This window comes from Maniola hyperantus, chromosome 14 (genome assembly GCF_902806685.2).
Source record: "Maniola hyperantus chromosome 14, iAphHyp1.2, whole genome shotgun sequence".
Classification (NCBI taxonomy): Eukaryota; Metazoa; Arthropoda; class Insecta; order Lepidoptera; family Nymphalidae; genus Maniola; species Maniola hyperantus.
In genome coordinates, this window is record NC_048549.1 from 10,874,011 (window position 1) to 10,896,284 (window position 22,274).

Consider the following 22,274-nt stretch of genomic DNA (forward strand, 5'->3'; position numbering starts at 1 on the left):
AGTGTAGGCAATCGGGGTAGGGACACGAATCGTTGTTTTTAGGACAACGAATATACGAATGAGTGCACAAACGCCCAAACTCTAAAGGGTGTAAAAGACACCCTTTTACTGAATTTACCAACGGAACTTTCTGAGCTATGTATTAGGTATGTAATAATTATTGCAATGCTTCGGACTTATATATTTGAGATCACAGACATTTCATTAAATAACTTATTTCTAAAATGAGAAATAGTTGTCATGTCTATTCAATACTATACGACTTTTTGTTTTACCTAAAATAAAAGTACCTTTTTTTTCCGAAAAGTTATCTTTTAAGAAGTATGTAAAAAGTGCGTATTTGACAATTTTCATACCGTACAAACATAATTTAATTGCAAAATGAATGCATTTTTGATACGTTTAAAAACAGCACAATATCACTTAAAATTTAATAAATGCTTCTTTATACATCACAAAATATTTTAATATGTACCTATCAAGCAAACAAATTATCTTAATAACACGATAGCAAGTAACTATTACTATTTTTAGTAATTTTTTCTCAGTAAAATGATTCACAAAATATTAAATTTTTATGTTTCGTATTAAAATTTTCGAAATAAAAGCTGTTACAACGCGTACGAATAAAGAAAATAATTCAAAAGAGCGTCGGTTATCATCCGATCTCTCTTACACAATATACCTGTGTGCAGTGTGTGAATGAGACGGTATGATTAGCGCTGTTTTGTTTTCGATTCCTTTAGTGGCAGGCGTTATAATAAAACAAAGCCTGAACAGAAATATAAAAAACTTGCTCTATTATAAGTCCCGCAAATTGCTAATGCGTGTGGCCGCCATTTTAGTGACGTCAGCACTAGACTGAAGTTTCGAGCTGATGGTATATTTTTATTTCGGCTGACGTCAAAATGACGTCATTTCGATGTTAATGAGACATGGTTCCAGCGCAATTTCCGGGACTTATACTAGTGGCGCATAGACTATATTATGGTCTATGGTCAATAAGTATGTGGTCTTGTATAAATTAGTTCCACAGGTTTTCCGCAATATGGCCAGGTATTTTACCTGGTATATTATTGTTCTGGTCAGGCTTTACATCGTTACATTTTGTCAAAATAAATAATGTTATAGGACTCAGCGATATTTCTTTAATAATTTAAAAATAGACTATTTTTTAGTATTTATCTTTTCTCGTCTTCTTGAATACTTTTAAGTGATCTCATGTGATGTGACGCTATCGCTTGAAAGGTATCCGATAAACCTACGTCTGCTAAATTGACGTTTGGCAAAAATACTTCTTGCGTTTTTCTATTATCGGGCACATTTACGAGATTTTCGCAAATCTGTTTATCTTCTGGTTTCAATGTCGTCTCTTTAGTGCAATCGACAACTTCCCTTTTCCGTCTCGGTACTACGTTGCCGTTCGCTATGTTACCTAATATGTCATCGGCTTTAAACTTAATAGCACCATTTTCTTTGCTTTTGATTGGTTCATTTTTATTTATATCTTCTTCATGCTCTGTTTTAACTACGGGAACATTTTGTACATTATCATTATTAGGTTTGAGTTCGGGATTTTCGTTGATTTGCGTATCCTCTCCTTGTTGATATGATTTTGGTTCATCTGGTAAATGCGAGTGTGATTTAATAGGCACTTCTAAGTTATTTCCATTAAGTTCAATCGATTTAGGCTGGATTTTAGGTTCCTCCTTTGGCTTTTGTTGTAAATTATTAATTTCTAATTTATTATTGTCTGGAACTTCTCTTTTAATACTTTGTTTATCTAAATTAGTATTTACATTTTGTTTAATATTTTCGTGATCAGTATTTGGTATTGGAACATTATTTAGTGGAACAGCATTATCTTTGAGAGGTAGTTGTGGTACATTATTAATAACTTGATTATTAGCAATTTTTTCCTTCTCAAGTTGTTCATTCTTTTTTTTATCGATTTCTCGGATGGCATCTAAAGTTTCCTGTGCTTTTTGAGCAATATCATTAACAGCTTCATTTGCTATATTTCCCACAGGTTCTTTCTCAGGTTTAACATCTAGTGGTTTATCCGTAACACCACTTAAGCTCTGAATCGCAACGTTAGCTATTTTCTGTATACTTTCAACAGCTATCTTCTTTGCTTCGATGCTGCCTATTTCCTTTTTATTTTGTTGGAATTCCTTTTTTGCTTTTTGTATTTCGGTTAGAATTTCTTTCTGCTCTTTAATCAATTCTTTTTGCTCTTGACCGTGTTGTTTGATAGTCTCTATTAACTGTTGTTGTTTCATCATGTCTAGTTTTTGTTGGTTTGCTTGCGCTGTCTCTTTCTTTGGCTGTTCTATCTTATCAGGTATTGCGATTTTGTCTTCAACATCACTTTTACTAACACCATTAACTAGTTTTTCTCCGTTTATTTTTGATATTACGTTCTTTGGGTGAGATATGGAGTCTTTGACATCAACATTTGGCACTATATCTTTTTGCTCATGTACAGGATAAATAACTGGGAGTTTCTCGTTAGAGTGAGATTCAGGTGGAACTGGATTAGGTGGTTGTACTTCTGAATCCTTTATAACAGGTTTTACTAATTCCTTGACGTCTTTTTGCAAAACTGGGCTGTTTTCAAGTTGAGGCTTGACCATTACTTCTGTAATAAAAAAAATTGAAGATTGTAATATTTTATTTGATAAATGTTTTGCGTTTTCTTAATGGTGAGATTTACAAGATCTTAATGGTGAGTAACGGTGCATACTTATAAGAAAATTAATTATCCAAGGTCTATAAATAATCTGACGAGAAGACCAATTGTACGATAGATTTTATAGATCTGTGCAATCAGCTCCAAAGCGATGGTTGGTCGGGTTTCATGTTTCAGTCATGTGTCTATAAGACATTGGCCATATAAATCTTAGCACTAAATATTTACCATTAAAAATTCACAACATAGAAGAGAAATGTAAGCCGTGATAGCCTAGTGGTTACGATGTCCACCTCCATTCGGAAGGTCGGGAGGAGGACCTCTAACTTTTCGGAGTTATATGCGTTTTACTTTTAAGACATTAAATCTCACTCGCTTTAACGGTGAAAGAAAACATCGTGAGGAAACCTACACGTCTGATAGTTCTCCATAATGTTCTCAACCTTTGAGAACATTTGCCAGCGTGGTGGACGATGGCAAACCCTTATACTGAGAGGAGACCCGTGCTTTGTAGTGAGCCGGGTATGGGTTCATCATGGTGTCATGATGATAAAGAAATGTAAATTTTACCTTCAGATTTCTCCCTTTTCTGGAAGAAGTCTTCAACAATCTTGTCGATGCGCTCCTGAGTTATGTATTTCTCGTCGTACTTCTCGCGTGAATTCTCAGCGGCTTGCAGATTCGCGTAAGTCCCCAGTATAAGGATAATCAGGCCCAGGACTACGATGAACTGAGAATGAATACATTTTAAGGTTATTTTCGTTATTCTTATTGGTATGCTTATTCTTAACCAGTTTCGGACGTAAATCGAACGATTGCTGTCATTTTATTAGTGTGATAGTTCTGTCATGACATTTCGTTGGTGAGTAATTTATATTTATATTCACTGATTTTCTGGTATCAAGCATACAGCTTGTGATACCAAGTAATGAGCCCTTAATTAGTAATCGATAAAGAGGACAAAAGCTTTTAATGTCATTCTTACTTTTGCCTGCACTCTTTCGTTGATGTTTTTGTAAGATGACGTCGAGGAATATGACAGCAAGAAGACCAGACACATCAGTGCTCCAATGGTGGCACCCAACAGTCCCAGTAGCTGATACAGAGTACTATGAGCGAGCAGTTTGTAATACCAAGTGTAGTACGCGAGAGGTCGACATGGCAATCGGAGCGACCCCCCGCCTCATACCCAGATTGCCATCTCGACCTGTCGCGTACTATAATTAAATGGATAGAGTCCTGTGGCCCTACCGCGGTTGATTGACAGCTACAATGTCACGATCGCAATCATATCTGATTGGTTAATGCTCGCTCACTATTGGCCACAATGCATTGTTGCAACAAGAATTGCACAAATTCAGTCAATCAGAACAATTGAGATTGTAATAATAATTGATGCAGGTTTTAGACAATCGCCCTACAGGACAAGAAGTTTAGCGGGACCTAAATTTTTTTTAAACTCCATATTCTTACCTTCGCCAGTACTCTCTCGTTAGTGTTTTTGAAGGTGACGTTCAGGAATGCAGCAGCGGGGAAGACCAGGCATATCAGTACTCCTATGGTAGCCCCCAGTAGCCCCAGCACCAGCTCAATATTGGGCAGTAATAGACTGACGCACAGCGCGCAGCTGATGATGCCGAGAGTCAGGAGACGGAAGGGACCCTCGGGGATGGAGTGTGGTGCCATGTGGTCGTGGTGGGTCGGGTGCCCCTGGAAAAACGTTTTTCTATATTCAAGGTCATTCGGGAAAGGAGTTTCAATAATTAATTCATTTTGTCAAAAATAGGTTTTCGATTCTATCTTACTACATTTCATCCAGCAAGGGCATTACGCCTCCTTTACGTTGCTAGGCAACATAGTTTTCAGCAATAGAATAGAAACTTTTACAAGTGCTTTTGAAAAAAATAGTATAGTAATAATAGTAAAATAGTTGACATATTTTAATTTACCACTGGTTCGGAATGCCGTATTATTATAATATTTAAAAGAAAAAGATGCAGATATTCTCAATTAAGTTTAGACGAAAACATCAGAATCGACGACATTTATTTTGCCCAAATTAGCTCAAGTACAGGTATGGATTACCAAATTACCTTTCTATATAGGAACGAGTAGAGGCTCGCGCGGCACGGGAATATGATGAGCGGGAAGCTACAGGCTAGAGACATGACGAAGCCCAGCTTTATCACGTCGCTGGCCATCGTGGGGCTTAAGCTCATTAGGATGTTGCCTGAAATAAAGTATCAACAAACTGAACAACTGTTCTTGTCTATATGGTTCCGTACTCGAAGGGTGCCAACCATATTACTAAATCTCCGCCGTTCGTCCGTCATTTCATGAACCAGGTACAACCCTCCACCTCCCATGGCCCCACCAACCTCTCGATTTTAGAGGGTGTAACCAGAACACTGGCAAAAGCAAAGACAGGAGACAGTACCTACTGATGATTACTGATAATATGATACCACAAAAAAAAACGCGAAAAAAAAACATTAAAAAATCCTATAATTTTGTAAAAGTTTACGATAAAATATCTGATTGACTCTAGAGGTCAGCGAACGTTGCGTAGGCCACTCGGAGTCAATGCCGCGTCGTAGGCGGGGTATTAACCCGAGTTTTGCGCGCTATTCATTGCGAGTTTGAAAATACTAAATCACTAAAACTGCAAAATGAGGCAAATGGCTATTGGATTGTGTTTAGGTAGTATAACAATAACGCTAAGTTTTTGCTAGCGTTCTGGTTACACTCTGTATAGGCTGAATCGCGAAAGGGCGCCCTATCTGTACTAATTTTATTTTATCATGAAATATAAAATAAAATTAGTACAGAATTATTATACCCTCATTCTGCACATTGTCTTGATTACGTGACTTTTGAGTCTACCAATCACAACAAAGCATTCTCCTCTGTCCCCCGTCAACATTTTACGATTTTCTTTTCATGCAAATCCTTGTATAAACATACTCTTCAAAGTCAAAGTCAAATTATTTATTCAAAATAGGTAATAAATTCTCTTTTCGATGGTCAGTTGTTGGATTTGTAAGATATAGTGGTGATAATTATTACGCAAACTTAAAACTAAAGCCTCGAGGGTTTTGAGGTTGAATTCTCTGTGATGAACATAATAAACAAAGCAAAACTATTTAGTTCAAGGCCCCGTACAATAGCAGTCTGCGCGTCTGACTGTGACAGAAACAAAAAGTGTTTATGCTAATTTTGTGTATTGTCATACTTGGCATTGTTATAGATTACTAGATGATGCCCGCGACTTCATCCGCGTGAATATAAGTTTTTCAAAAATCCCACGGTAACTCTTTGATTTTGCGGGATAAAAAGTTGACTATGTCAATTTCCGCGAATTTGCTGCGTAGGACCCACTGGCCGCTACAGCGTCACCGGGAGGTAGGCTTCGCCAGGGGGTGAGCCCAAGGGGCTCGAAGAAATATTTGGAGGTTGGGGGCAACAGCCTCCTGTGAGGCTGGGACCACGGCTTACGACGACGACGTTGGGATGGATGGGTTAGTAGGCCGTGGCGTGAGTCCACGTCCGGGCGACGTTTCAAAAAGCAACTCATACCTGATATCTCTTGCGAGCCGAACGCGATGTAGCCGAATATGCCGAGCGTGAAGTACACACTGGAGCAGATGTTGATGGCATTTTTCGTCACCACGCACATCTTCTCCAGCGATAGCGATGGCAACGACTCGAATATCTCGAACAGTTGACTGGAAAAAAAGCGGCTAAGTGCGAGTCAGGCTCGCGCAACGAGGGTCCCGTACTAGTCGTATTTTTTCGACATTTTGCGCGATAATTCAAAAACTATGATGCATAAAATTAAATAAAAATCTATTTTAGAATGCACTGGTGAAGACCTTTCATATGATACCCCACTTGATATAGTTATCTTACTTCGAAATTGAAAATATTAATTATTATTAGTTCATGACCACAATTTAATTTTTTTATGTAATGTAACCACAAATTTACGGTTTTCAGATTTTTCCCCGAATGTCTGCTACAAGACCTACCTAATTTCATGATTCTAGGTCAACGGGAAGTACCCTGTAGGTTTCTTGACAGACTGACAGACAGACAGACAGACAGACAACAAAGTGATAGAGTGAAAGTGATAAGGGTTCCGTTTTTCCTTTTGAGGTACGGAACCCTAAAAATGATATAAAAGAACTTGTTTATTCCCACGACTTTCTCTCCTCCTAGATTTCACTAAAATAAATCCAGTTAGTCTAGTTAGCAAATAAAGTAAGAACTTACGCTTGACAGAACAGCGCCATAGAGAATATAGGGACGCATTGCAGCACGCCCGAAGGTTTCCACAGCTCGATCCGGGACGTCCAATCTGACGTGAACAGCTGGCCCGTCGCTTCCACTATTACCTGAACCAAATATCTTAGTCTGAGAAAGTTTTCTTTGTTAATTGAGTGTGAAAAGAGTTTATATCCATACTTCTATAATCTATACTAATATTATAAATGCGAAAGTGTGTGTCTGTCTGTCTGTCTGCTAGGTTTTCACGGCTCACCCATTTAACCGAGTTTGATGAAATTTGGCACAGAGAAGGACATAGGCTTATTTTGATCTCGGAAAATCAAAGAGTTCCCACAGGTTTTTTAAAAACCTACATCCACGCGTACGAAGTCGCGGGCATCAGCTAGTTAATTATAAAGCACTATGAATATTAATTGTTTTGTTATGTAATTCTTTTTATTATAAGAGTAAGTCTAAGGGTGAGATCTATAGAGCGTACTCTGACTTAGCTTAGACTTAACAACGAGTTAAAACGAGACAGAACTATATCTCTCACATAAATCTGTCTCGTTTTAATTCAATATTAACTCTGAGCAAATTCAAAATTCGCTCTATAGATCTCAGCCTAAATAGTCTTGGTGGTCCAAACAAACGTTCCTCCCAGTGTTGGGGACAATACGCAGAGAAACTTTCAGCTTTTATAAAATAAGGAAAGTCTGGCACGCGCTGGCTCTTAGGCCATTTGTTCTTCAACCCTTTGGATTTGATAAAGTGAGAATAAGAATATCCATTAGCATAAGAGCAGTGGTGAATGTTCAATCACCCTTACCCATAAATAAAACGAAATTTTAACTTTTATATTTATTTACTTACTAGCTGATGCCCGCGACTTTGACTGTATAATATTGATTGATAATAAGTAGCCTATGTCACTCTGCAGGTCTTTATCTATACCCATACAAAAAATCACGTCAAACCGTCGCGACGTGATTGAAGGACAAACCAACAAACAAACACACTTTCGCATTTATAATAAGGGTACTGATCCATGTATACAGGGTGCTATTAGAAGGTTATTGGTAATGGATTGTGTTTAGGTAGTATAATAACATCGCAAGTTTTTGTTAGCGTTATTATTACACCCTGTAGGTATATTACTTACCTTATTCAATGAAATGTATAGTGTAATTCGAATTGTAATTTATTTATCTTTTTGCTATAGGTAACCTGTTCACATGTAATACAAAAATAAATAAACATGAATAATTTAATGGTCATAAAATGTAAAATGCCACTTTTACCTTTATCACTAGGCATAGGTAGAAGGCGATAGTGGCAGCGCTGACGTTACTGAGACTATCCACGTTCCTTAACAGGCCCAAAGGTAGTACGCACAGTAGCGATACTATTACCATTATTGACGTTCTGTGAAAAAAGCGATAGAACTGGAACACTAAAAATTTAGGAGTTTTTTTTCTAAATTTTTTTACACACTGCTTATACTAATATTATTCTAACGACCCCACATTTGTTAAAATCTATCAGCCAGTTTAGGCTTCAGGCCATGCCAAAAAACAATTATTTTCGGTGGCTAACATCTGCCATACTGTTTTGCAAAGCAGCCTATGAATAACAATAGAAAGGTAGCATAAAAAAACTTTGTTGCATTTTAAACCTGCTGTTTTTTTTTGTTTTTGTATTCAGATACAAGTTAGCCCTTGACTGACTAAAATTTTGTCTTATTAGAACTTGGCTGACACACTGGCGTGTGTCTTGGATCTTGATTACCTCAATATATCGCTCTGGTTGATGTTGAACATCTTCGCGATAATCTGCGGGCCCAGGTCGCCGACCACCACGAAGTAGGCTATGCAGGTGCCCATTAGAAAGCCTATGATACCCATCTCTACTGCCATCTTGCCTGCCGGACCGAATATGTGGAATGCTGAAAGAAAATACTTCTATAAATTAATCTAAATAAAATCTAAAAGGAAAAGATGACTGGCTGCCCGACTGACTGACTGACTGATCCACCAACGAAAGTTCAAACGACTTTATAGATTTAGCTGAAGTTTGAAAAGTCAACCCATACGGGAGTAAAATAGGGCTTTGAAATTTGTTTAGTCCAAGCAGCGAAGGCGCGGGTATAAGCTAGTACATTTTAGTTTAGCATTTTAGTGTTCCGGTTCGATGCCGCATAGAACCCATAAGGGGTATAGGTTTAATAAAACTGTCATGCCCTTTCCCAAGTCATCCTACGTCTTTCTTAGAATGCATCGTCACTTATCACCCTGGCCAAGTGCAGATTGGCAGACTTCACACACCTTTGAGAACATTATGGAGAACTCTCAGGCATGCAGATTGCAGGTGTCCTCACAATGTTTCCCTTCATTATTAAAGCAAGTGATATTTAAATGTTAAAACCCACATAACTCTGAAAAAATAGAGGTGCATGCCCAGGATCGAACCCCCGACCTCCCGAATACGAGGCCGACATCTTAACAACTAAGCTATTACTGCTTATGAATACTTATATACTTTTGTTATCAAGCCCTAAACAAGTGTAAGGTCGGTATATTTAGATTTTAGACAGAGATAATTTATTTAGATTAAGCAGATTACTCAATTAAATTATATCTAAATATAAGTCAATAAGCCTATGATAAAATAATATATATAATTATAATAATATAGTATCCATGGTATCTTCCACACTATGTCATTTCTAATATTATATGAGAGATTAGTGTGTCTGTCTTTTTCATATCTCAACCAATAAACGACGAATTTCGGCATAATGCAAAACAAAGCATTCTGGAGACATTGGTGGACATAGGGGATGACAAAAGAGATGCTAAAAATATATTTTCAATCACATAAGTGCCGAAAACCACGCAGGCGTAGGCGGCCCAAAACTCAGTATAAAATGATTTTGACACAAAGCTTACTTTTTATCCTGGGAAATTCAAATTTAAGGCAAGAAATCTAATTTTTTTCAAGTTAGTTATTAAGAGCAAACCTCTGCAATTTCCATAATATATTAATGTAACTTACCAAGAAATTCATAATTTCTTCTTCTAGTAATAATGGCAGATTTCAATAGAAAATAACAGCACAATCTTGAGATCAGGCCCATTGATAATAAAATTAGTGTAGCTAGTAATACTCCACACTGAAACAAGAAGCATTAAATATAATAATCTCTTCTTCTATATCCCACCCCTGATCCAAACTTACTAATATTATAAACTAGCTGCCCCAGCGAACTTCCTACTGCCTAACAGTCGATTCTTTTAAATTTTTCTCCGTAAGAACCATTATATTAAGAAGATATTTATGTAGTTTATTAGATTCCAGTACCGTAGACCTATTCCACTTCTTGATACGCCTTACTCACAACCTTGAATGGGAAGCTGGAAGAAATCTCTGTTTAGAGATAAGCATTTCCAATGTAACTTAATTTATTATTACTTTGTAACTACAATTTTGGTACATGAAAAATAAAAATAAAATAAAATCCTCGTACTTCAAGGAATATTATAAAAAAAGAATTCGCGAAATCGGTTCAGCTGTTCTCGAGATTTGCGATCAGCAACACATTCAGCGATTTATTTTTATATATAGAGATGTGAAAATACCCTAGCTCTGGCTTTTTGTTTGTTATCTTTTCTCATCTTTTAAGTTTTTTAGGATTCCATACCTCAAAAGGAAAACAGAACCTGTATAGGATCACTTTTCTGTCTGTTTGACAAGAAACCAGTATCATGAAATTTGGCAGGTAGGTAGGTCTTATAGCACATGTAAGGGGAAAAATCGCAAAACTGTGAATTTGTGGTTACATCACAAAAAAAAATTAAAATGTGTTCAAGAACAAATATTTAGTATTTTCAACTTTCAAAGTAAGATTAATATACCAGTAGTAAAAGGGGTTTTACCTGTACCTACATTCTAAAACAGATTTTTGTTTATTTTTATGCATTAGGTATAGTTTTTGACTTATCATGCAAAATGTCAAAAAAATTCCACTGTAGTATGGAGCCCTCAGTGCGCACTTGGTCAGTTTTATACATGGAACTTCAATAAGCACTAGTGCCTATAAGATTTATTAATTGTGTAATTTTAATTCAATTTCATGGGTTAAAAGTTAAAATGATCATAGACAGAATAATGATTATGAACATAATTTTTAAAATGACTTAAAGCTTCAGTGGGGTGTTTCGCTAGCTCAGTGACCATCATTCAGTGTTAAACACTGAGTTAGCGAATCAGCCTACAGATGTTTCAAACTTTTTGGATTCCCTAAAGTTAGAACAGAACTTTTTGATTGAACTTTTTTGGTAAAACTATGACAAAATATAGGTAACTATCCTAGTTCTTTATGCATCATATTGCTTATTGCTTATTGCTGAAGGTTGTGACCCCATTGACTAATCACATAGTTGCATGATGTATCTAAGTGTTTTGGGATATGGGTATGACTACAAGCATAAGTTCAACTTGAGTAAAGTTTATTTAGGTATCATTATTACATACTTATAATAATCAGACCCAACGGTTCAAAATGCTCTATCAGGCACGGAAGAAACGTGAAAAGCAAATTTTGGGACCTTCAAAATTGGTCACCCATCCAGTTGGCGACTTTGATCAATGTTGTTTACCTAATCGACTGATTTAATATGATGTCGCATCTAGGCTAGACGTCCCTCGAAGTTAATAATATGGTAATTTAAAAAATTAAGTCACGATAAAATCAGCTCAAAACACCACGTCGACTTAATAATTATGCTCATTCAAAAGCTATTAATATTATTTTATCGCAAGCAATTATTTATTTATATCCAATTGTACGTAATGCAATGTTCATACTTTCAATAAAGCAATAGCAATCATTGAGGAAATATTAAATTAAAGGTTTATTATAGAAACGTAAACAAACTTACTTGTTGAAAACAGAAGGGCATAGCTAGTATACCTACTCCAATAATACTGTTAGCGAGTGTAATCGATTGCCCTGTAGTTCCCATGTTTACGGCGGTTTAATTTTAACTTTTTAATGTACTTATATTATTTTATTTAAATCTGAGACAAAAGCGTAGCGCCATTCAAACATTCGACCTTGTTTTGATTGGTTTTGACAAGCAATTGACAAGTGACAAGGTTTTGACAAGCGGGGCGCTTGTCTAAAACCTGCATCAATCATTATTACAATCTCAATTGTTCTGATTGGCTGAATTTGTACGATGATTCTTCTTGCAACAATGAGCAACAATGCATTGTGGCTAATAGTGAGCGAGCATTAACCAATCAGAGATGATTGCGATCGTGACATTGTAGCTGTCAAACAACCGCGGTAGGGCCACAGGATAATCAACCACCACAGAGTACATACTTTTTTTTTTTCTTCTTCTTCTGGCTTTACACAGATTAGCCAATGTCAGGTTTGTTATTTATTAAAGTTTAAAGTTAGGGAAACTGTGTAAGTACCTACATAGGTAGGTACTTGATACTGCCAATCAATGCCGACCACAAACATTGCAAAAAAAAAAAACAGAAAAAAATAGCTTGGTTTCTTAACTGGTTTTATGGCTCTGGGTTCTAGCCTTTTGTGCCATTAGTTTTGACATTTGATCAAAGACGATCAAGCTAAGGAATGCGTGATATGATATAGATTTTATCAAAACACCGATGTTGGACGTGAAAACGTCTAAAACGAACTTTTGAAAATTGAAAACCCCCATTTTAACTTCGTTAAAATATTAGGTTCTCTAAAACATCGATCCATCGTAAAACACATAAACTAAGAATGTTTTTATTAACATTTAAATCAGTTTTTACCGGTAGGTACCTAATTGATTTTGTGCCTTTATTTCCAACCAATCGAGTAGGTATGAGGCAGGGACACGCCGCGCACCGTGTTAGCGCGGGGGCTGTGCGGGACGCCGCCACCCCTATTGCCATCTCAACCTGTCGCGTACTGTAGTAAAAGTATAAGTAATTTTAGTGACGTCAGCACTAGACTGAAGTTTCAAGCTGATGGTATATTTTTATTTCGGCTGAAGTCATTTCGATGTTAATAAGACATGGTTCCAGCGCAATAGTAATTTGCGGGACTATTATAGAGTTCGTTGATGGTACCTATGTGATAGTCAAAATCAATAAACAATCCTATCTGTAATCTGTCGAAAATTTCGGGCACCAAGCAGCTTGATCAAGCAAAACAAATCTACGTGCTTGACGTCAAGCCGCCTGACTGTCTCGGAACCTCTAAACAAATAACAACGCTGAGAGTTAGGTATCTACAGATTACAGATTGATTATTATTCCGTCTGTTAGGAGGGAAAGTAGGCAAACGGGTAAAAATTCATATTATTGTATACACATTTAAAACATTTATTTAACTACTTTGTATTTTCTTTGGTTTCCTAAGCCATAACACAACGTGAGATTTCTTTACATAAAAATATTTTTTCTTATATAAAAATACAGATTTTGGCATAATTTTTTGACAAACTATTACATGAATTTATAATTATTATTGTATCAAATAATATTAAGTGCTAACTAAATTCAGGTGGGGCCCTTTCTTTGGTTATATAAACACTGAATATTTGTTAAAAGCTAAAAGGTAGGTATTACTGGCAAGAATCTTCGAAAAAAAAAGACGCGCGCTCATATTCGAAATTTGAAAATATAGTACCGGACTAGGAATAAGTAATTTTTAGGGTTCCGTACCTCAAAAGGAAAAACGGAACCCTTATAGGATCACTTTGTTGTCTGTCTGTCGTTCTGTCAAGAAACCTACAGGGTACTTCCCGTTGACCTAGAATCATGAAATTTGGCAGGTAGGTAGGTAGGTCTCATAGCAGACATTCGGGGTAAAATCTGAAAACCGTGATTTGTGGTTACATCACACAAAAAAAATTGTGGCCATGAACTAATATAATTAGTATTTTCAATTTTCAAAGTAAGATAACTATATCAAACGGGGTATCATAATGAAAGGTCTTCACCTGTGCATTCTAAAACAGATTTTTATTTATTTTATGCATCATAGTTTTCGAATTATCGTGCTAAATGTAGAAAAAATACGACTGTAGTACGGAACCCTCGTTGCGCGAGCCTGACTCGCACTTGACCGGTTTTTGTAAGAAAAGACGAAACATGGGCCTTTAGTAATTTTTTATGTGGGGTCTCCCGTCTCAGAGCAGAGGCTTGATTGAAGTAATAGATGAGAAAAAGTAGCGTTTTGACGGCCTGAAGTACGCTTGAGTTTAGAGAATTCTTCTGTGCGAGATCACGCAGTGGTTGATCAGTCAGCCCTTGATTCCCTCCCATACACTTTCCCTCACTACGCTACCTTTTCTGTTCTTTTTGACCAAGAGATGTGATATTTTAACAATTTACCTAGGTACCTGTTATTATATTCCTATTAGCCGGGTTTTCTGTATTTCCTTTCTCAATCATGCGCAATATTTTACTGAATATTCTGATCAAGTGATTATACTCTCGCACTTAAAACTATTAGTCCAACAAGTCACGACACTTATAACTCTACTATGTTGATAAATTAGGTACCTTATGAATATATTACTTATTCTATATTATTATTAAAGAAACAATAATAATTGCATTATGTCGGTATTGGCTACATGAATAAAACATAAACTTCCATAAATTGAATTCAATCTGGTTCAAGTGATAAGACTACGTTTCAAAGTCACGTGTAACGTATGGTAAGGTATTTCGCAACGTAAAAGTTCACTTTGCGAACGTGATTGCGTCATAGCCCGGTATAGCCAAAAATTGTTAAAAGATCCAATGAAAAAAAAATACTCCTTGGTATACATAGCCCGCAAAAGCAGAATATTTTTGTGAAGTATGCGAGATCAGCCTGAAGCTGCCCTGCCCAACGCCTCAAGATAATTTCCGTTTTACTGTTATAAACATTTTTTAATTTTATCAGGATGTTATTTTGGAAGCTGTCGAGGACGCGATTCAAAAATATAGGAATTTCATCAAAGGATCCATGGCGTCGATTTCAAAGAAAATTAAAACTGCATTCAGATTTTAAAAACTTATCGTTAGTAATCCAGTAGTTTAGAGAAAATGTTTCTTTACATTTATTTCTTACTAGATGATGCCCGCGACTTCGTCCGCGTGGATTTAAGTGTTTCAAAATCCCGTGGAAACTCCTTAGCCTCACTGACCGCTCGCAAAACAACATTCTGTAATCTGTATCCAATCTGCTTTATATAGGTACTTATACTTTGAACATTTGATACACTATCTCCCATAATATCTTTGTAACAATTTTAAAGACTAGAGCATGCATATTAATATTGTCTATTTCCATTTGAACCGTTCAAGTAATATTAGTTATATACAGTTTAATTACACTACAATACATATTGTTATTATAATATAATCTAAACACTCGATTTGATAACATTTGCTTGATAACACTGGTGAAAATTTACCATGTAATATGAGCCTAATGTAAAATACGATTAGTTCGCACATACCAAAGCCTTAGATTATAAACCTGTTTATGGTATCCGTAACGAAGAAAAAACAAATTTGAAATACAAAACTTTTCATTTAGTTTTAATTCTCCCTTAGCAATTTGAATGTAAGGTAGAATTTTAAATTAATCGCAATAACATTGTTTCTCAACTAATTGATGAATTTAAATTAGTATTTATTCTCTTTTTTATGCAAGGTTTCGCGTACATAATTTAATCTAAGGTCAAAGTATGTAGTGTTAATATTCGTTAAAATTAAATAATATTTCTAAAAACAGACTATTACGGAAAAATAAAAAATAAATCCTTTCACATTATTATGATTTCAATTTATCATATCTGTTTATATAAAATTATAGTTATTACTTACATAATTTTTAATGTACAATGATAATAATGATTTTTAGCATAAAATATATTGGAAAAATGTTATACATAAATAGTTATAACTTAATTTTATTTTATCAAACAAATAAGCAAACCAACAAGAAATGGCACTGGGATACTAGAAAATTAATTAAATATATTTACATTAACGAACTTGTTTTGGTTTAAACTTAATTCAATACCCAATAAAACATTAAAAAAGTAAATATTTTAAATGTGAATATTATATAAATTAAAATAACCACCCAAACAAATACCTACAACAATAATAATTAATGGCACAAAATATTAATAAATAATTAAAACGATATTTTCTAATAATAACTCTTATATTTTTCTTATCATACCGTTTCTATTTCATAAAATATTCGCAAACATTTAAATGAAAAACAACCTGTCTTTGGTTTTATCACTGTTATTTTTGAAGTTCCTGCATAATGTGACCAGTATTAATAATAACCAATTCATCTGTAATCTGTCGATAAGTAACATTAGCAACGTTGTTATTTGTCAAAAATTATATGATATATTGTGCCAAATATCAACGTTGCTAATATAGATAGAATACGTTAAAATTGATTGTTATTAATTCAAACCGTTAGGCCAATAAAATAGGTTGTTAAAACTTATGATTTAATATTTACATTGACCATAAATAAATATGCAGATTAAAATCTTACCTACTAGTAAAAGTCAAATCAAATAAAATACCTACAATAAATTAAAAGCTTTGGAGTGATCACTTTTATGGCAAGCCTTATTAATTGTTTTGTCTTTGATGTTCTTTTTGTTGAGATACTCTAACAAAATATCTTAACTCACTTAATTTTAATAACTATAAAACGGTCATATTACAATTACGTCGTCAAAGGGGTAAATAGACAATCACCGTACCTACTCATTATATTCATTTTTAAATATTAAAAGTAGATATTCACGTCTTATCACGATTTATTAATCAAATAATTTATTATACCCATAACGGGCGTACGGGTATAAATATCTCACGGCGTGAGTATCGGCAGATGTTTAACTAACCAAGAATGGCTATACTTACAGAATATTTTTTATTTTTTTTAAAGAGTAGATACCTAACTAAAACGACAATTTTTTTAAATATCAATATAAAAACCCCATATAACACATACTTTCTGTCTGTCATGTTTTCTAATATATTAAAAAAAAAAGTAAAATACCCTTCTCTATTTGAAAAATGTGATGTATAATTATGTGCGTAATGAATAGTTACTAAAAGTTACTCATAACTTTAAAAAAAAATGAATAATGCTGTCATTAAGTTAAACAATATAACTTAAAACTTATTAAAACCCTGAAAAATAATGATAAGAATATTTCTGAGTCATAAATTATTGATAAGACATTATATATCGAATTGACTCACGCCACACAATATTAGCCAACATTTTATGACGTGAGTTTAGAAAATTTATGATTTTTAAAGTTTTATAAATTATAAATTTTCCTTTAAGATAATTTCTAATTATATCTTTCATTTCAAATAGGTATTTTAAATTGCGGAACCGGCAGGATTCGAAACTTCGCTGCATCTCTCTTGGAAATAGCGCCCTTTCATCGCTAGACCACGGTTCACTTATTTCTGTGTGATTAGTATGAAATTTTCATCTCATTTTTAAGGTTTCGTACACGAAGGGTGCCAACGAGACTCTATTACTAGGCCTCCGTTTCGTTCGTCTGTCTGTCAGCGGGCTGTATCTCATGAACTATAAGTGTGTATTTCTATCGCTGATATAACAATTAACTTCAAAATGGCCGCCATGCAAATTAATAAATAAAAAGTGCCGCCGCGTCAAAACTTGACGGTAAACTTGATCGTGTGTGGCCAGCCAGTCTAAGCGACTGGTGTTATATAGTATGCTGTACGAGCGCGAGAGACAAGTTCAATACCTGTCAGTTCCGCAATTTTTGATATACTTTGCTATTTAAAAGTTGATTTAACAGATTTACCTAGACGCAAGTACGACTCTCACTCAAATCATGCAAATTACCTATTTCTTTTCATCAGTAAGAAGTTCCAGTATATCCTCAGTACGTTTATGTTCCTTCTTAAACTTTGCCATCTGTTCCTTTGGGACGGTTCCGTTCAATAAAATCTCTATATTTGTTTTCAGTCGTTTCACAGGTGGCAGAGTTTCGTCAATGCAAGGAGTGTGACCCATAGCCTCCAGTGATTCAACTAGCAGATCATCTATAAGACGTTTATTGAAACCTGTATAAAAATAAAGACTTTAGAATCTTACAATATAAAATGTACATGGTAAATATTTACAATACATGTAAGTGGTTAACTCAAAGTTGAAGAATTTACAGTGTCAATTTACAGGGGTTCCTAGAACAATATTTTTATTTTTTGCAAGTTATCAATCAAATTGTTCTAACCGAAAGCTGGGAGCATTTATAAGTAAACCCTAACCACCAGTTTCCATCACCTCTTAAATTTAAAAGGGTAGAACCTTAATCCACACCACCACCTCTTAAAACTTACCAGTACCTCTTAAAAGCTAAAATAAATTAAAAATCATAACAGCACATATTATATGCCATTTCTTGGCATAGCCCTTCACCAACCAGCACCAATATTATAAACTAAATGGTAAATGAACTCACTCATCAATATATTACCCAAGATCTTGTACGATGACTTTGCCTGCCATGTTATAGAATGGCGAAGATGTTCGCTAGAATAAAAACGCCGGATTGTCAATCTACGCAATGGAATGCGTGCTAATGACACCACTCGTAGAAGATACTCCACAAAAGCACACATCAGCACACAAAAGTCAAAACACTCGCACGAAATATTTGCAACCCATGAGAAAGTTCAGCGGTGGCCGATGTCGTTTTAAGTTCCTATGATTAATGAATTTAAAACATTACAAATCAGTGACTGTGCATAAAACTTTATCTCAAAAGTATTGTTAAGTGTACTTAAATAAACAAATTCAATGAATACATAAAATGAATCTGAAAATCTCTCGTTTATGTCTTTTACTAGAGATTTTTGAAGTACAAAAGCTATAATGGATTTAATCCAATTATTATTATAAGTAGAAAATCCTTGATTATTTCGACAAATGAAATGAATGTTGTGAATCGCCAAAACGTTTTCTTTACTGGGCACACACACATAAAGCTTAGGTCACACCAATAAAATAAGAATGTCAAGTGCATTTTTTGTGTGTAAAGTGTATAATAATAAAAACTACGCACCTAAATATTGCAGTTTCTCTTTGGTAGCGATCATCGTGAGAAGGAGAGCCAATAGGAATCTCATGCGTGACAAACTCATGACAGACTCGATAACTTCTTCCTCTTCAACCTTGATCGAAGCCTCTATCTTCTCTTCAAATGAAAGTTCTCTTTCTCCCACTTTACAGACTTTGGCATGATTTTCAAGATGTACCTTCAATTTGAAAAACTGTTGACACTTTTTACACCTATAAGGGTTCTCTTTACCGTGAATTTTTCTCATATGCGCTTTCATATGTGGCAATTGTGAAAATGACATAGGACACATTGCACATTCAAATGGCTTTTCACCAGTGTGACGTCGGATATGCAACATGAGAGCATTAGAATGAGTGAACGGTCTGTTACATATTCTGCAAGGGTACGGCCGAGCTCCTGTGTGAGAACGTCGATGGACAGTCAACTGAGTCGATTGTGTAAAGGTCTGTCCGCAGTCTGGACATTTATGTGGACGTCGCTTCTCGTGTGTACGCATATGCTCCGATAGATGACCTTTAAGGTATTTTTTACATATTGCACACTGTATTCTGATACCGGCATGACATATTTGTACATGACGTCTCATTGAATTCATCCGTAAAAACTCCTTACCACAATGTTGACAAATAAAGTCTTTGACTCGCAGATGAGTCTTGAAATGCATTGATAGTTTATTTCTGCAGTCAAAGCTTTGTTCACATATTATACAGTCGTACAGACCGCTGACCAGATGTTGCTTTTCATGTTGTATTAAATCAATTTGCTCCAAGAATTTCTCTTTACAGTAAATGCATTTGAACATTGTTTCTGTGTTGGTGTGGGAAGCCATGTGTACCATCAAGTTTTCTCTCAACAGGAAAGGTTTGTCACACAAGTTGCACATGTAATGTTGGTCCCAATCTGGGTGTTGCCTTGTAATATGAGCTGATAAATATAACTGTTTACGGAAAACTTTTTTGCAGTTGCCGCATGGGAACTTCTTTACATCCAGATGCAAATACATATGTCTCCTTATGGATGATTTGGTATCAAATTGTTTATGGCAATAATCACATTGAAAAATACCTTTCTTTGGTTTGCGTTTGTTTTGTGGATATTTCCGCAAACGAGGCCCTTTATCCAAGTATTTCTTTGTTTTATACTCTTTATCTTTTGAAGAAATTTCTGAAATCTTTTCACAATTAGAATTTTGGTCACTGACTATAATGTTATTGTTATTTAAATGATTTCTTTGAGATATAATTGTAGGTTTTTCCTTATTGTCACAAATTAATAATTCATTTTTCAAAATGTCATTGCATAATCTTAAATTATCCTTGTTCTTCCGTTTAATATGTCCGTTTTCATTCAAAAATCTATCCTTCACTATATGAATCTTCTTTTTAAGTTTGGAATCTGTTACGAGCACTGTGTCTTTCACCTTATCTTTCACGAGCTGGTTGAGAGAAGATTTAATTTTTTCATTTGATCGTGAAGTATTAGTAGTTTTTATTAGAGAGCGAGTCTTCACATTGTTAAAACCTGATAACGATTTGTGTTTACCAATTTTACCACTCCCTTTTACTGTTTTCGACACAGTTTTGGATGAGTTAACTCTAATCTTTACATTAGCCATGATAAAAACTAGTACATGTTATCACTGGTTAGCAAGCTTTAATATGTTACTAACTTGTATAATAATCTGTAGCAAAAAGCGAAAGAGACCACCACCAGCGAAGAGTAGACCAAAAAAATTAGTAAAATGTACGCCTTTGAGTGTAATTACGATTTTCGAATGACGTGCTCAGCGTGAGTACTTACATGCACTGCTTAGTTACTTCAGTAATCACCTCTAAATAAACCGATCAGTTACGTGCATTGATAACGAGCGATGTTCTAACGTGTGAAGGACGGAGCCTCTGCCTTTTGTCTTAAATAAATAAGACGATTACCTTGTGCGATCTTCAAACAATGAATATCGATCTTAAAACAACCTCGGTGTATTCTATTTTAAATGAACATCGCGTTTGATTTGTCACGCCAACATTGTAATTTAGTTAATCGAAACATAGTACGACGTTCACTGAAAACACTTTTTCAATTCCAATCAAGTAAATATTTCAGCAATAAGTAGGTAGGTACCTACTTCACTGACTTCACTTCACTGTTTTTTTAGGTTTTTTATTTTTATTCTTTTGATAATAAACGTCAAATTGCAAGCTATCAAAAAACCTTTGACTTGAGGCTAGTAGCGACATCTATATTTAGACTCACAAACTACAACTTTAATTTTCATGAAAAATTTCGGGAAATTCTTGAAGAAATTTCTTATTTCTTACACAACCCGCTGGCCACTACCTACCTTTACTTTGCTAAATAGGTACCTACTTATTAAGTTTGTTAGTTTGCTACAAGAATAGAAGCGCTAGGTAGGTACCTAGGTATTTAATAAATATTAGCCTGCCTAATGTACCTACCTATTATTTTTATGTTTATTTTTTTGCTATGTAGGTACAGCGCGTCAGACGTAAGTACATAGGTACTATTATGAAGTTATACCTACCTATTGCGGCGTACAAAAACCGAGATATCGCAATAAAAACCTCAATTCCACAAAATGTGCATGCCGCATGCGGCACAATGCTACATGTGTGGATGTGGGTTCTGATTGGTAGACCACTTATTTTTAAACGAAACCGAACTGCACTTTGTTTCGTACGTTGCACTCCCTAAATATAATATTATTATTAAACTCTTTGCGTGCACTGCACTGCATGGAAGTTCGCTTGAAATAAAATACACTTAGGTAGTTATACCTAGCTGTTGGTAGTCTGCAGTGTAGTGCAGCTTGATTTAATTTTAACTCGTGATCACGTGCTTAATTACGTGTTCGAACGAAGAGCTACTTCGAAGCGCGAATGAATACGTCGGCGATTAGGTACCAACCTTGAATAAAATTATTACTTGTATTGTTAGTTGTTACAATTATTTAGGTACCTATGTGTGTAGGTAATTATTTAACTAAATTGTCCAAAAGATCTATCAAATATAAAGTAGACCACAGTAACATACCTAGGTACCTTTTCTCTAATTAGTAGGTACTTACCTATCAAAGTGTCTGTGTATTCGCTTGAAACTCCTAAACTATTAGCTCGCACCTG

At 35.1% G+C, this 22,274-nt stretch overlaps 2 protein-coding genes across 4 annotated transcripts; both read right to left on the reverse strand.

Moving 5' to 3' along the window:
* Positions 1 to 113: 113 nt before the first annotated feature.
* On the reverse strand, positions 114 to 12,074 carry LOC117988287 (putative sodium-coupled neutral amino acid transporter 10). Of its 2 annotated transcripts, XR_011237558.1 has the most exons (11): positions 11,899 to 12,074; positions 10,013 to 10,130; positions 8,747 to 8,903; positions 8,260 to 8,383; positions 6,965 to 7,086; positions 6,269 to 6,417; positions 4,786 to 4,922; positions 4,166 to 4,402; positions 3,263 to 3,422; positions 1,097 to 2,641; positions 114 to 772 (listed from the first exon to the last, which is right to left on the reverse strand). XR_011237558.1 is itself a non-coding variant. In XM_034975418.2 (10 exons), the coding sequence occupies exons 1-10, from the start codon at positions 11,980 to 11,982 to the stop codon at positions 1,182 to 1,184; spliced, it is 2,748 nt and encodes a 915-aa protein (XP_034831309.1). In that variant the 5' UTR covers positions 11,983 to 12,074; the 3' UTR covers positions 114 to 1,181. The 2 variants fall into 2 exon arrangements, 1 of the variants encoding a protein (XP_034831309.1); XM_034975418.2 differs by having other exon boundaries at positions 114 to 2,641.
* Positions 12,075 to 13,324: 1,250 nt separating this feature from the next.
* Positions 13,325 to 21,422, reverse strand: LOC117988546 (zinc finger protein 25-like). 2 transcript variants are annotated; one of them, XM_069503098.1, is made up of 3 exons: positions 19,117 to 21,422; positions 18,514 to 18,584; positions 17,978 to 18,115 (listed from the first exon to the last, which is right to left on the reverse strand). In XM_069503098.1, exons 1-2 carry the CDS (start codon positions 20,747 to 20,749, stop codon positions 18,562 to 18,564), a joined length of 1,656 nt encoding a protein of 551 aa, XP_069359199.1. In that variant the 5' UTR covers positions 20,750 to 21,422; the 3' UTR covers positions 17,978 to 18,115; positions 18,514 to 18,561. The 2 variants fall into 2 exon arrangements, with proteins under 2 accessions (XP_069359198.1, XP_069359199.1); XM_069503097.1 differs by lacking the exon at positions 18,514 to 18,584 and having other exon boundaries at positions 13,325 to 18,115; positions 19,117 to 21,419.
* Positions 21,423 to 22,274: the final 852 nt, after the last annotated feature.

Bases quoted from the DNA above. Each gene is read 5' to 3' on its own strand.
- LOC117988546 (XM_069503097.1), bottom strand. From the start codon at position 20,749: ATGGCTAATGTAAAGATTAGAGTTAACTCATCCAAAACTGTGTCGAAA. The intron at 18,116-19,116 runs GTGCGTAGTTTT...ATTTTTATACAG, and splicing joins AGAGAAACTGCAATATTTAG to GTTTCAATAAACGTCTTATA.
- LOC117988287 (XM_034975418.2), bottom strand. From the start codon at position 11,982: ATGGGAACTACAGGGCAATCGATTACACTCGCTAACAGTATTATTGGA. The intron at 8,904-10,012 runs GTAAGTTACATT...ATTTTCTTTCAG, and splicing joins AAGAAATTATGAATTTCTTG to CATTCCACATATTCGGTCCG. The intron at 6,418-6,964 runs GTAAGTTCTTAC...CTTTTTTTCCAG, and splicing joins ATGGCGCTGTTCTGTCAAGC to TCAACTGTTCGAGATATTCG.